Source organism: Vulpes vulpes, chromosome X (genome assembly GCF_048418805.1).
Source record: "Vulpes vulpes isolate BD-2025 chromosome X, VulVul3, whole genome shotgun sequence".
NCBI lineage: Eukaryota > Metazoa > Chordata > Mammalia > Carnivora > Canidae > Vulpes > Vulpes vulpes.
The window spans coordinates 56,770,015-56,786,259 of NC_132796.1; the positions used below are offsets into that span (position 1 = coordinate 56,770,015).

Sequence of the window (16,245 nt, forward strand, 5' to 3'; positions counted from 1 at the left end):
GTTGATAATGCTACTATAAACATTGGGTGCATGTATCCCTTTGAATTAGTGTTTTTGTATTCTTTGGGTAAATACCCAGTAGTGCAGTTGCTGCATCATTGGGTAGTTCTATTTCTAAGTTTTGTTTTTTAAAGATTTTATTTATTTATTCATGAGAGACAGAGAGAGGCAGAGACATAGGCAGAGGGAGAAGCAGGCTCCATGCAGGGAGCCTGATGTGGTACTCAAACCCGGGTCTCCAGGATCACGCCCTGAGCCGAAGGCAGAAGCTCAACCACTCAGCCACCCAGGCGTCCCTATTTTTAAGTTTTTGAGAAACCTCCATACTGTTTTCCAGATTGGCTGCATTGTTTGCATTTCCGCCAAAAGTTTCTCCACTTCCTTGCCAACTCCTGTTGTTTCTTGTGTTAATTTTAGCCATTCTGACTGGTGTGAGGTGATATCAAATTGTAGTTTTTAAAAATTTTTTTTTAAGATTTATTCATTTATTATTTATGATAGACATAGAGCGAGAGAGAGGCAGAGACAAAGGAGGAGGGAGAAGTAGGCTCCATGCCGGGAGCCTGACGTGGGACTCGATCCTGGGACTCCAGGATCGCACCCTGGGCCAAAGGCAGGCACCAAACTGCTGAGCCACCCAGGGATCCCCTTCAAATTGTAGTTTTGATTTCTATTTCCCTGATGATGAGTGAGAAACTTTGTACCGTTGATCAACACTTCTTCATCTCCTCCACTGCACCCCCCTCCAGGCCCTGGTCATCACCCTTCTAGTCTCTCCTTATGAGTTTGACATTTTTTAGATTCCACATATAAGTGAGATCATGCAGTTTTTCTCTGTGTCTGGCTTATTTTACTTAGCATAATGTCTACCAAGTTCATTCATTTATTTTCCTTTTAAAAATTCTTACAATAAAAGAATTTAGGTCAACAGAGTATAGAAAGCCCTGTAAGATAAGTGTGTTTCTACTACACAGCCTAAGAAGTTAAACACTACATATATAGTTGAAATTTCTCTTTGTGCTCCAGTTGCATCCCTTCCTCCCTCCCCAAACTTCTGAATTTGACATTTGTTATTCCCATGCACATTTTTATATTTTGACTAACATTACTACATATGTATGCATACAGAAACAATATATGGTATTGTTTTATGTTTCTAGACTTTTGTGTCCTTGTGAAAATTTTTATTGCCTCAACTATGTTAATTAGATTTATCCACGCTGCTGCTTATACTTCTAGTTTCTCAAGCTCTGTTGTATTGACATTTGGGACTAGAAAATTCTTTGTTGTGAGTGGATTTCTTTTTTTAAAATATTTATTTATTTTTTAGAGCGAGCAGGTGTGAGCAGGGGTTAGGGGCAGGGGGAGAGGGAGAAATAATCTCAAGCAGACTCCCTGTTGAGTACAGAGCCCCATGCAGAGCTCTGTTTCAAGACCCGGAGATCATGACTTGAGCAGAGATCAAGTCAGATACCCAACTGACTGAGCCACCCAGACACCCCTGTGAATGGATTTCTTGTTTTTTAAGGATGTTTAGTGGTGTCCCTGGCCACTGCCCACTAGATGCCAGTAGCATCTCCTCCTATTCCCCAGTTGTGATAACCAAACGTGTCTCCAGACTTTGCCACATGTCCTTTTCATGGTAAAATCTCCCCTTCTCCCAGCAAGAACCATGTTTTAGTTCATTAACTACTGTATCATTCTCCATTATATATATATTCCACCACCTATTTTTCCATTTTCTAGTTGACAGACATTTCCAAAGTTTTAACTATTAGGAACACTATTGCAATGAGCATTCTTGTTCATGTTTCCTCTGCACATGTGTGGGGTGATACGCTTAGGAGTGAAAATGTTAAGTTGTAGTATATGCATATCTTCAACTCTACCAGATATCACCAAACAGATCCCCTAATGGTTGTACTAATTTACATTCTCCATCAGCTGAGTAGGAAAGATCTTGTTGCTTCACATCCTCACTGACACTTGGTATTGCCAGATTTTGAAATTTTTATCTACCTGATGGATGTAAATGATATTCATTGTGGTTTTAATTTGCATTTACTTAATTACAATTTATTAATGCAGAAACCATTCCAAAATTATGAAGGCTAATTATTTTAGGGGGCTTAAAAATGATATTTGAGCTTCTGTGATCAGCTTTAAGAAGTGGTTTTGAGCAGACTCCATATATATGTATCATGTTTGTATTCAACTCATTCAGTTTCTGTTTCTTAAACCAGAGATGATGATCTAGTCATAATGCTGTTCTTCCTCTTAGAAAATGTTTCTAATGGTGATTACCATGTGTGTTTAGGGAGTGGCTCAAAATATTTTAATAACCAGAAGTTACTTCCCTCAGTGTTGTTGGATGCTGTTGTTCTAAGAGTGACTTCATTCCTAATAGCCACATGTCAGATTTGTTCTTTGATATTGTGATCTCCCAGAAGCCTACGTGTTTTTCCATACCATATGAAATTGTTTATGTTCCTACTCTGTTTTCTGAGTCATTTTGCTAAGTACAGTAGGAGGTTATAAAAGATGTTCCTGACTTTGTACCTATTATTGAGACATTTAAAATTCAAAAGGGGGACGTAGCATATGTGACAAAATCAATTAGTTATACATATAGGAGTAGTATGAGGGAGATGGAATTCTTCTGAGCTTTTGTGTGTAAAGGACAATTTGAGTAGAATTTTGAAGAGAAAATGCAGGTGAATTATGAAGGCAGGAGGAAATACATATTTTCATAGATGATTTAACACGTTTGAATTAGGATTTAGGCAGAAATGTGGCTATATTAATGTAATTTTCATTTGTGCTCAGAAATTCTCTCTTCCCCAATACATACTTCCAGATGAATTATCCAGTTACTTTATTTTTTTTAAGATTTTAGTTATTTATTCATGAGAGACAAAGAGAGAGAGGCAGAGACATAGGTAGAGGGAGAAGCAGGCTCCCTGCACGGAGCCCGAGGTGGGACTTGACTCCAGGACCCTAGGACCCCAGGATCACGACCTGAACCAAAGGCAAACACCCAACCACTGAGCCACCCAGGTGTCCCTATCCAGTTACGTTAAAAGTGCCTTTCTATTTAAGTTTCTCTCAGTTCCTCAGTAAGCCTGAGAGATGCTCCAGTACTTTGGTCTGGGACATACCCTATTAGAAAACCGTATTTTCAGTATTACATTTCTAAGTAACCAGATAAACTAGCTTTCATTTGATGAATGTATTATAGTCTAAAAGTTTGTTACCAATTCTGTTTGAACTTGACATTTTCCCATAAAACAATTTAGTTTTGGTAGTATGCCCAGATCAACCTTCAAAAGCCCCATTTGACCCATAATATATCTGAGTTATATAGTACTAAGACTAAGTGTTCTGTCCTAGAGGCAGGCATCCATGTGCTACAAGAGGAAAGAGAAAGGGTCTCCTTTATAAGGCAGAGGACTGACACTAGACAACATTTTGATAGGATCATTTGTTTTAGATGTTACTCTGCTTCCCTTTTTATACCCATTACTGCTAGGGAGAGTGACCCTCTCCCTAGCCACTGATGCCTTTATGTTGGCCTTAAGTACCTCACCTTTGGACGTTTCACCTGGGCCCATGAATTCCCTTTATCTGAGGTATCATTTGTTCACAATTACCTGCTTTTCCTGTCCCATCTGGGCTTCATAGGTATTAGGGGATATAATTCTAGCTATGAGTCTCTTAAACTATCAAAGAGGAGTTTGTATTTTATTTTATTTTATTTTATTTTATTTTATTTTATTTTATTTTATTTATTCATGAGAGACACAGAGAGAGAGAGAGAGACATAGGCAGAGAGAGAAGTAGGCTCCATGCACCGGGAGCCCGACGTGGGATTCGATCCTGGGTCTCCAGGATCGTGCCCTGGGCCAAAGGCAGGCGCCAAACCGCTGTGCCACCCAGGGATCCCGAGTCTCTCATGTTCTGTCTCCCTTTCTGATATTTACCACTCATTTTTTCTCCTTTCCCCTTTATTCCCTTTCACTATTTTTTATATTCCCCAAATGAGTGAGACCATATAATGTTTGTCCTTCCCCTATTGACTTATTTCACTCAGCATAATACGCTCCAGTTTCATCCACATTGAAGCAAATGGTGGGTATTTGTCATTTCTAATGGCTGAGTAATATTCCATTGTATACATAAACCACATCGTCTTTATCCATTCATCTTTCAATGGACACCGAGGCTCCTTCCATAGTTTGGCTATTGTGGACATTGCTGCTAGAAACATCGGGGTGCAGGTGTCCCGGCGTTTTATTGCATCAGTATCTTTGGGGTAAATCCTCAGCAGTGCAATTGCTGGGTCGTAGGGGAGATCTATTTTTAACTCTTTGAGGAACTTCCACACAGTATTCCAGAGTGGCTGCACCAGTTCACATTCCCACCAACAGTGCAGGAGGGTTCCCCTTTCTCCACATCCTCTCCAACATTTGTTGTTTCTGGTCTTGTTAATTTTCCCCATTCTCACTGGAGTGAGGTGGTATCTCATTGTGGTTTTGATTTTTTTTTTTTACCTTGAATACAGGCTGCTTCAGGTCATTAAAAATTAGACAAAATGTATTCCTTTATATTGAATAAATATTGTAAGTCCATGTAAAAATAGATAATAATTTAATACTGGTTTCATAAGAAGTAGTAGTGGACACAACTGAATTGTTACCTATCACATTTGTAATAGCTTTAGCCATAACTTTATTTTTTATTTATTTATTTATTTATTTTATGATAGTCACAGAGAGAGAGAGAGAGAGGCAGAGACATAGGCAGAGGGAGAAGCAGGCTCCATGCACCGGGAGCCCGATGTGGGATTCGATCCCGGGTGTCCAGGATCACGCCCTGGGCCAAAGGCAGGCGCCAAACTGCTGCGCCACCCAGGGATCCCTAGCCATAACTTTAAAAGTGAATAACATGGGGGTGCCTGGCTGGCTTCGTCAGTAGAGCATGTGACTATTGATCAGGGTTGAGTTTGAGCCCCACATTGGGTGTAGAGATTACAAAAAGAAAAATAAATAAACTTAAAAATATAAAAGTAAATAGCACAAGGCTTCCAGTTATGGAATGAATAAGTGATAGTGATGAAAGATACAGTATAGGGAATACAGTCGATGGTATTGAATAGTGTTGTATGGTGACAGATGGTAGCTGCACTTGTGGTGAGCATAGCATAATACATAGACCTGTTGAATTACTGTATTGTATACCTGAAGTTAATATAACATTGTATGTTAACTACTTCAATAAAAATAAATATAAAAAATAAAATAACACAAGTAGACTAATTTATGAATCAATTTCAGATAAGTCATACCATATAATTATTCAATAATTAATGCTAGTTGAATGAAATTAAGACAGAATGGTGAGCTTAGTGATGAATTTTCTTTCAGCTTTTCTTTTTTAGAAAACAGATTTATTTATTTATCTTTAGAGGGAAAGCATATAAGTGGAGGGATGGAGAGAGGGACAGGGAAGGTAAGAGAATCTTAAGGAGATTCCTTGCTGAGTGTGGAGCCCGAAGCAGGGCTTGATCTCATGACCCTGAGATCATGACCTGAGCTGAATCAAGAGTCAGTTGCTTAACGAACTGAGCCACCCAGGTACCCCTCTTCCAGCTTTTCTATGTTTTTACATTTTAAAAATGAATATATAGAAAATAGTATGAATGAAGGTTCCTCAAAAAATTAAAAATGGGACTACCATGTTATCCAGCATTTCCTTTTTTTAAAATAATAAATTTATTTTTTATTGGTGTTCAATTTGCCAGCATACAGAATAACATCCAGTGCTCATCCCGTCAAATGCCCCCCTCAGTGCCTGTCACCCATTCACCCCCACCCCCCGCCCACCTCCCCTTCCACCACCCCTAGTTTGTTTCCCAGAGTTAGGAGTCTTCGTGTTCTGTCTCCCTTTCTGATATGTCCTACCCATTTCTTCTCCCTTCCCTTCTATTCCCTTTCACTATTATTTATATTCCCCAAATGAATGAGACCATATAATGTTTGTCCTTCTCCGATGACTTATTTCGCTTAGCAGAATACCCTCCAGTTCCATCCACGTTGAAGCAAATGGTGGGTATTTGTTGTTTCTAATGGCTGAGTAATATTCCATTGTATACATAAGCCACATCTTTTTTTTTTTATGGTTAGGGTAATTTTTACTTATTTATGATAGTAACACACACAGAGAGAGAGAGGCAGAGAGAGAAGCAGGCTCCATGCACCGGGAGCCCGATGTGGGATTTGATCCCGGGTCTCCAGGATCGCGCCCTGGGCCAAAGGCAGGCGCCAAACCGCTGCGCCACCCAGGGATCCCAGCCACATCTTCTTTATCCATTCATCTTTCGATGGACACCGAGGCTCCTTCCACAGTTTGGCTATTGTGGACATTGCTGCTAGAAACATCGGGGTGCAGGTGTCCCGGCGTTTCATTGCATCTGCATCTTTGGGGTAAATCCCCAACAGTGCAATTGCTGGGTCGTAGGGCAGGTCTATTTTTAACTCTTTGAGGAACCTCCACACAGTCTTCCAGAGTGGCTGCACCAGTTCACATTCCCACCAACAGTGTAAGAGGGTTCCCTTTTCTCTGCATCCTCTCCAACGTTTGTGGTTTTCTGCCTTGTTAATGTTCACCATTCTCACTGGCGTGAGGCGGTATCTCATTGTGGTTTTGATTTGTATTTCCCTGATGGCAAGTGATGCAGAGCATTTTCTCATGTGCGTGTTGGCCATGTCTATGTCTTCCTCTGTGAGATTTCTGTTCATGTCTTTTGCCCATTTCATGATTGGATTGTTTGTTTCTTTGGTGTTGAGTTTAAGAAGTTCTTTATAGGGATCCCTGGGTGGCGCAGCAGTTTGGCGCCTGCCTTTGACCCAGGGTGCTATCCTGGAGACCCGGGATCGATTCCCACGTCAGGCTCCCGGTGCATGGAGCCTGCTTCTCCCTCTGCCTGTGTCTCTGCCTCTCTCTCTCTCTCTGTGTGTGTGACTATCATAAATAAAAAAAAAAAAAGAAGTTCTTTATAGATCTTGGAAACTAGCCCTTTATCTGATACTTCATTTGCAAATATCTTCTCCCATTCTGTAGGTTATCTTTTAGTTTTGTATCCAGCATTTCCATTTCTGGGTATTTATAAAAAAAAATGAAATCACTGTCTGAAAGATGTCTGCACCCATATTCATTGCAGCACTATTTACAATAGCTAAGGCATGGAAACAACCTAAGTGTCTTTCGATGGATAAACGGTCAAAGAAAATGCGTTGCAATATATACATACATTATTCAGCCATTAAAATGAAGGAAATTCTGTCACTTGTAACAATATGGATTGAGGGCATTTTGCTAAATGAAGTAAGTCAGAGAAAGGCAAATTACTATGTAAACTCATTTATATGTATAATCTGAAAAAAGCAAACTCCTACAGAACAGATTGTTGAGTTTTCAGAGGTGAGTGTTGGAGATGGGTGAAATGGGTGAAGGTGGTCGAAAGATATAAATGTTCAGTTATAAGATAAATAAGTTCTGGGTATATGATGTACAACATGGTAACTATAGTTAACAGTACTACATTGTGTATTTGAAAGTTGCTAAGAGAGATCTTAAAGGTTTTTATCATAAGAAGAAAAATTTAACCACATGGTGATAAGTGCTAAATAAACTTATGGTGGTAATCATTTCACAGTATACACATATATCAAATCATTTTGTTGTACACCTAAATCTAATATAATGCTATATATAAGCTATATCTCAGTTAAAAAATGATTAGAGGCAACAACAACAACAACAACAAAATAGATACATTGGACTTAATCAAAATTAAAAACTTTTGGGCACCAAAGGACTCTATCAAGAAGGTGAAAAGATAACCCACAGAATAGGGGAAAATATTTGGAAATCATATATGTGATTAGGGATTAATATCTAGAATATATAAAGAAATCCTACATCTCAACAACAACAAAAAAACAACAAAAGCCCAATTAAAAAATGGGTAAAGGACTCATGTAGACATTTCTCCAAAAAAGATATACAAATAGCCAATAAGCACATGAAAAGATATTAAGTATCAGGGAAATGCAAATCAAAACCACAATGAGATATCACTTAACATTTACTAGAAAGGCTAAAATAAAAAAAAAACAGATAATAACAAGTCTTTATATGAGGAGGTAGAGAAATTAGGACCCTTATATGCTGCTAGTAGGAATGTAAAATGGTACAGCTGCTTTGGAGAGCAATATGGCAGTTCCTCAGTTGAAACATAGTTATAGGACCCAGCAATTCCACTCTTACCCAACAGAAATGAAAACAGAAAAATTTGTACATAAATATTTATAGCAGCCTTATTCTCGGTAACCAAAAGATAGGGACAACCTAAATTCCCATCAGTTGGTGAATGGATAAACAAAATGTGATATATCCTTATATAATTCAGCCATGAAAAGGAATGAAGTACTGATACATGCTACGACATGAATGAACCTTGAAAACATTATGCTAAGTGAAAGAAGCCAGTCACATATTGTATGATTTCATTCATATGAAATGTCCAAAAGAGAAAAATCTATACAAACACAAAGATTAATTGTTGCCTGGCAGTGGGTTAGAGGCTTAGGAGGTGGGAGGGTGATAATTAAAGGTATCAGGCTTTTTAAGGTGAAAGAAATATTGTAAAATTGACTGTAGTGATGGTTGCAAATATCTGTGAATGTAACACCTATTGAATTCTACACATTAAGTGTGTGAATTATATGCGAACTTTATTTCAGTAAAGCTGTTTAAAAAAATGGTGCTGGGAGAACTTGACATCCACACGTAAAAGAATGTAACTTGGATCCCTACTATACATTATGTACAACAATTAACTCAAAGTGGATTTAAAGACTTAAATATAGGAGCTGAAACTACCAAACTCTTAGAACATAGAAGTAAATATTCATGGCTTTCAGTGTAGCAGTTGTTTCTTACATAGGACACCAAAAGCACAAGCAACAAAAGACAAAATTGATAAATTTGGCTTCACAAAAAATAAGTATTTTTTGCTTCAAAAGATGCCATCAAGCAAGTGAAAACAATGAAGTACAGATACATTCCACACATTGTTAAACCTTAAAAATATTATGCTAAGGGAAAGAGTTCCAGACACAGAAAGCCACATATTGAATTAATCCCTTTTTATGAAATTATCAGGATGGGCAAATCCATAGAGATAGGAAGTAGATTCATTTTTGCCAGTAGCTGTAAGGGGACCAAGGAGTGACTGCTGATGGGTATGGAGTTTTTTTTTGAAGGTAATGAAAATGTTCTGCAATTACATAGTCATTATTGTTGCATATCCTTGTGAAATTACTAAAAAGCACTGAATTGTACATCTTAGGGTGAATTTTATAGTGTTCGAATTATATCTCAAAAAAAGAACATGTATAATGAAAAATATGTGCTTAAAATGAATTAACATTTGAAAAAAATTATCCCTAAAGGACTTCTGTGGTTTTAGATATTTGGAAATTATATTGGTCCAGTTGTTCAAAGCTCCAACGAAATCAATCAAAGAAATAAGAAGAGTCCATTTAACTTGCTTTGTTAGGAGCAGAGGATGTGGGTCAGCAGCAGTTTCTGTTTGTTTCTCTGAGCTTAGCAAAGCTAGGATGATGTAGTAATTGTTTTTATACCACTCAGAATAAATTTATTGCAAGAGATGTTTCAGTTTAAATAGTTTTTCCTAGGGGCACCTGGGTGGCTCGGTGGTTGAGCGTCTGCCTTTGGCTCAGGTCATGATCCCGGAGTCCTGGGATCGAGTCCTGCATCAGGCTCCCACAGGGAGCCTGCTTCTCTCTCTGCCTATGTCTCTGCCTCTCTCTCTGTCTCTCTCATGAATAAATATACAAAATGCAAAAGCTTCCCCAACCACCCAGTCTCTTTCCCTCTCTGGAGTTAACTAATGTTACTGATATAATATTTATGAGTCCTTCCAAAGATCCTTTTACATAGTGTTTTGATTTTTAAAATTACTGTCCTCTTGTAGTTTGGCGTTTTTAAAGAAACTACTTTTGGGGCAAAATAGAGTCAATGTAAATCATGGTATTTGTATAATACCTTTTGAGTTCTGTAGTTGGCCATTGTTAATTTTGACAGACAAGTCTAAGAGAAATACTTTGTCTCTAATTTTTTATTATGGTCACACAACAAGATCTTTATCCCAGGTCATGGAGACCCTAATGAATATTGGATTAATTTTATTGGACCTAAGACTTGTTTTTTTATTTGTACTTCAATTTTAGGTGATAGCATCTCATGATAACTGGTTATTTCCTGTTCTTCTTTTCCCTCATCACTGGTTTGGGTAAGTTTTACTTCAGTATTTCTCTTCTCCCTCTTATTTTTTTAAAAATATTTTATTTATTTATTCATAGAGACACAGCTAGAGAGAGAGAGGCAGAGACACAGGCAGAGGGAGAAGCAGGCACCATGCAGGGAGCCTGATGTGGGACTCGATCCCGGGTCTCCAGGATCACACCCTGGGCTGCAGGCGGCGCTAAACCGCTGCGCCACCGGGGCTGCCCTCTTCTCCCTCTTAGACAAAATAGTCCTTTCTACATAATTTATAATCTTTGCAAAACTTTTTGTTGCAAATCTATATAATTTGCAAGTTCTTTACATTGAGCTAATATATTCTTCCAAATAAAATTTTTCTTCCATAATTAAACACTTTCTTTTTTAAAAAAGATTTTATTTTATTTATTTTTTCATGAGAGACGCAGAGAGAGAGGCAGAGACATAGATAGAGGGAGAGGCAGACTCCTCACAGGGAGCCTGATGTGGGACTCAATCCCTGGACCCCGGATCATGACCTGAGCCAAAGGCAGACACCCAACTGCTCAGCCACCCAGGCGTCCTGTAATTAAACATTTTCTAATTAAACCCTCTAATTTACCTAAACATGAATAATTTCTAGTGCTCTAAGAGAGGCCCCTAGATCTATATTGGGAAATCTCTGGTTTTATTCTTGAATAATTTCTTAAGCCTGATTCTGGCTGCTTTTATCATAATCATTTCACATTATCCATTAAAGAAAATAGTTTTAAAAATATATGTTCTTAGTTTTTTTTTCTTTTCTTGTAATTTTCATTTATCTTCCTTGCTCTCTATTGGCATAATTTAATTTTCTTTATTCTCTTTCTCCCTCTACTATTTTGGAAGCTATATATTCTATTTCTAGTCTCCTACTAAGTACCTTTAAATTTTTAACATGTATTGTTAACAAAATATAAGGTTTATTTCTTTTTATACATTCCAAACAAGACCAGGGATCTCAGAATGCTTGAGCTATAAACACCCATCCCTATTATTGTTTTTTATTATTTCAGGTCCATTGTTCCTTTGTGTGTGTGATATGTGTGTGTGTGTGTGTGTGTGTGTGTGTGTTTGAATAGATAATACATCTTCATGGTACAAAATTTAGAAGATACAGAAGAAACTAGATCTTAATTGTTCTCACCACAAAAAATGAAATGATGATTAAGTGATATGATAGAGGTATTAGCTAATGGTTTTAATCCTACAAACCAACAATCCTACAAACCAACACATTGTACACCTTAAACTTACACAATGTTTTGTCAATTATATCTCAACTTTAAAAAGAGATGCAAAAGGTCATATACTGAAATTTTTTCTCCCACCCTTATCCCCTAACCACTTAGTTCCCCTCACCAGAGGAAAACACTGTTTTCATGGGATATATTAGGTTGATCTATATGAAATTGGCAGTATTTGACTATTTTGATACACAACAATGGCAACTTCACATGGTTCAAACTAACATCAGTGGGAAAAAAAAGATTACTGCATTCATGGAATTTTCATTCTAGTGGGACATATATTAGTTAATTATTGCAGTGTAACAAATTACCTAAAAATGTAATGGCTTGAAAGAACAAACACTTATTATCTTCTAGTTTTTGTGAGTCATAAGTTTGGGAGTGGTTTTGCTGAGTGGTTCTGGCTTAGGATATCTCATGAAATTGTAGTAAGTATGTGGACTGGAGCTTCAGGCATCTAAAGGCTTAATTAAGTCTGAAGTATCAGCTTCTAAAATGGTTCACTCATCTGGTTGTTGGCAGGAGGCCTCAATTTCTTGCCACATGAACATCTCCCTAAGGCTACTTGAGTGTCCTTATGATGTAGAAGATGGCTTCCTCTAGATCGGGTCATTCAGGGAAGAGGACAAGGAGGAATCCACAGTGACTCCCTCCTCCCCCAGTGCCTTTCATAACCTACTCTTGGAAGTCATACCTTGTCTATTCCACCATATTCTGTTTGGAAACAAGTTACTGAACACAGGCCACATTCAAAGGGAAAGGATTTAAATTCCACCTCTTGAAAGAAGGAGTAATGAAGACTTTGTGAGCACCTTTTATTTATTTTTTTTTTTAATTTTTATTTATTTATGATAGTCACAGAGAGACAGAGAGAGAGAGAGGCAGAGACATAGGCAGAGGGAGAAGCAGGCTCCATGCACCGGGAGCCTGACATGGGATTCGATCCCGGGTCTCCAGGATCACGCCCTGGGCCAAAGGCAGGCGCCAAACCGCTGCACCACCCAGGGATCCCTGTGAGCACCTTTTAAAACTGCCACAGGAAAACAGATAATAAGCAACAAACGGTAACTAAATTATAGACTGTATTAGAAGATAATAAGTTCTATAAAAAGACAAAATAGAGCAGATGTAAGGGGAATCAGAGTGTATTTGTGTAAAAGGGATGTGTATTGCAATTTTAAGCAGGGCGTTGGTGTAAAACTCATTAAGGGGATTAGATTTGAGTAAAGACTTGAAAGAGATGAGGAAGTTAACTAAGCAGGTATCTGGAAAAAAGTCTATTCCAAGGGAATAGCTAAATCAGTGGTCTTGAGGTGAGAGTAAAATGAGATGAGAGACAAGAATGCTGACCATATTTTATTAGTAGAATATTTTCAGTTGAGAAGGTGGGGGAAAAGTTGAGGAAGGATTATTTCCATGGCTGAAATTAGTGAGTTCATTTTTTCTAATAGGAATGTAAAGAAGAAATCAAGATGGATCGAAGTATGAGTGTGGATTCGGTCACCATCTCTGTGGAGGGGATAACATGTGATTCCTGTGTTTGGACCATTGAGCAGCGGATTGGAAATCTGAATGGTGTATATCATATTAAAGTAAGTTTGTCTTTGGAAATCAGTGAAGTCAAATGTTGTTGACTGGAATTCTAGAAAATTACTTCTAACACTGAGATTGAAGCAGACACACTGACATGTTTGATAATAAAAACTGAGAAGATTAATGTATTTTCTTTGTCCCTTTAACTTTTCTTTTTATAAAAAAATACAAAATTATATATTTTTTCAACTTGAAACATCTGAAAATGGAATCTTGACATTATTATGGTTGTATGTTTATAGATTTATGTTTTATAAGTGTATAGATGCTAATATACTCTTTATTACTCTTAATTTCATACTGAACTAAAATATATGTTTTCAGGTAAAGGGTTGTAGGCTTTCTTCTCTTATATAGTGTGACAATTATGTGAAATAATAATGTAGTCTTCCTTAAGTACATGCATACAAGGTGTAACAGCAATTTTCTAAGCTTTTTTACTTCAATTTTTTAAATGTTTCTAGTTTTTAAAAAATATGTATATATATTTATTTAAGTAACCTATACACCCAACATGGGACTTGAACTCACAACCCCAAGATTAATAGTTACATGCTCTACTAACTGAGCCAGCCAGGTACCCAGTTCACTCAGTTTTTTAAAAAAGATTTATTTATTTTAGAGAGTGGGTAGGGGTTGGGAGGATGGGTAGAGAGAGAGGGAGAGAGAAACCCAAGCAGACTCTATGCTGAATGTGGAGCCCCATGCAGGGCTCCATTTTGTGACCCTGAGATCATAGCCTGAGCCGAAACCAAGAGTCAGATGCTTAACTGACTGCACCACTCAAGCACCTCTTCATTTCAATTTTTAATTGCAAAAATAAAATTGACCTTGTCAGACCATCTTAACACTATATATTCTAATTTGTCTATAATGAACCTGAATTGTAACCATTATAAATAGATAAGCTAAATGGCTTTGTTTTACACCTTATAAACACAAGAACCAAAGTCCAAAAGTCAATATAAAACTACCCTACAAGGAATATAATGATGCCATCCCCCCTCATATCTTAAAAAAAAAATTTTGGAATGTTTCCCATGTTCATTTTTCTGACATAGACATATGATAAAGCTACAAAGGCTCTTACATAATGAATTCAATAATCTAACCTCTTCATTTTACAGATTAGCAAATGGAAGCTGAGATTAATGAGGTGACTTGTGCTAAATTACAGTTACCTATTACGAAAGCAAAACTAGAACTCAAGTTCTGTGATTCCTGGGCCAGTGTTTTCTGGTCATACAGTGTCTACAAATGCATTTTAATTTGCATATGTTCTCAAACTGGTTGTCTCTGAATTATTTTCTCACATAAATTCTGAAAAAGTTAATCATGAAGGTGCCTCTTACCACCAATTGATGTATTAGCTATGTATTGCTAGTCTCTATAAATTCTTCTCAGAATAATTCTAGTATTTTTAGTATGAGAAACCTCAAATTATGTTTTGTTATTACTTTTTTAAACTTTCTATTTCCATGTTCATAAAAATGTCTTTGAAATTAAAGCTTTTGGGGTAAAAAAATGTTTTGATTAATCTTTATCATCCAGCTTTCTCAATCTCAGCACTGTTGACATCTTGGGTTGGATAATTCTTTATTGTCTGAGGGCTGCTCTGTGCGTTGTAGAATGTTTAGCAACACACCGGCCTTACCCACTGGGTGCCAATAGCCTTTTCTTGCTTGCACTTATGACAACCAGAAGTGTCTCTAGGCATTGCCAAATATCCTCTGTGGGCAGAGTTGCCCTCAGTTGGGATTCACTGCTGTGGTCCCTTCTCAGAGAACCTACTAAACACATTTTGGCTGTTTAGTTAGTATTTTATGATGATGAATTGATTTATTGAATAGGTTCATGTGCCACCTTCTCTTCATAATCACTTCTTATGGTTCTTTATTGCCAGTGACAGATACAGTGAGTAGTGGTCCTCAAACCATAACCTGGTTAGTTGTGAGAATCACCTAGAAGACTTGCTAAAACATACAGTGCTGGGTCCTACCCTCAGAGTTTCTGTTTTAGTAGGTCCGATGGGGCCTGAGAGTTTGCATTTCTAACAAATAGTCAATTAATTCTAGTGGTGCTGGCCCTGGAACCACAATTTAGGATGATTATATTGCATGAGAAATACCTACACTAAAAATTATTTGTTATTTGAAACTTAAATTTAACTTGGTGTCTTGTGTTTTTTTAATTAAAATTTTATGTATTTTATTTTATTCTAATTCTTTAAAAGTAAGTTCTATGTTCAACATGGGGCTTGAACTCATGACCCCAAGATCAAGAGTTACGTGTCCATGGGTATCTTGTATTTTTATTTGCTAAATCTGGTAACCCTACTTTGAAGTCATTCCTCCTCCTTACTTTCAGCCCCTCATAACCACTGATTTGTTTTTTTGTCTCTATAAATTTTACTTTTTAAAAAAGATTTTATTTATTTGAGAGAGAGAGAGAGACAGAGATAGTGACAGAGAACACAAATGGAGAGGAGAGGGAGAAGCAGGCTCCTGCTGAGCAGGGAGCTCGATGCAGGGCTCTTTTGATCCCAGGACCCTGGGATCTTGACCTAGGCTGATGGCAGATGCATAACCAACTGAGCCACCCAGATGCCCCACATTTGACTTTTTTTTTTAAATTTATTTTTGTTTATTTTATTTTTTTTAATTAATTTTTATTGGTGTTCAATTTACCAACATACAGAAAAACACCCAGTGCTCATCCCGTCAAGTGTCCACCTCAGTGCCCGTCACCCATTCCCCTCAAACACCCGCCCTCCTCCCCTTCCACCACCCCTAGTTTGTTTCCCCGAGGAGTTAGGAGTCTTTATGTTCTGTCTCCCTTCCTGATATTTCCCAACATTTCTTTTCCCTTCCTTTATATTCCCTTTCACTATTATTTATATTCCCCAAATGAATGAGAACATACACTGTTTGTCCTTCTCCGATTGACTTATTTCACTCAGCATAATACCCTCCAGCTCCATCCACGTTGAAGCAAATGGTGGGTATTTGTCGTTTCT

At 37.5% G+C, this 16,245-nt stretch overlaps 1 protein-coding gene across 7 annotated transcripts in view; it reads left to right on the forward strand.

Moving 5' to 3' along the window:
* Positions 1 to 16,245, forward strand: part of ATP7A (ATPase copper transporting alpha) — a 162,613-nt gene that overhangs the window by 38,650 nt on the left and 107,718 nt on the right. For 4 of the 7 annotated variants that reach the window (XM_025985014.2, XM_072743331.1, XM_072743332.1 and 1 more), the window contains exons 2-3: positions 10,317 to 10,378; positions 13,088 to 13,228. In XM_025985014.2, the coding sequence (XP_025840799.1) occupies positions 13,109 to 13,228 (120 nt within the window). In that variant the 5' untranslated portion in view covers positions 10,317 to 10,378; positions 13,088 to 13,108. The remainder of the gene's footprint in view (positions 1 to 10,316; positions 10,379 to 13,087; positions 13,229 to 16,245) is intronic. The other 3 variants (XM_025985015.2, XM_072743328.1, XM_072743330.1) reach the window with 1 other exon arrangement.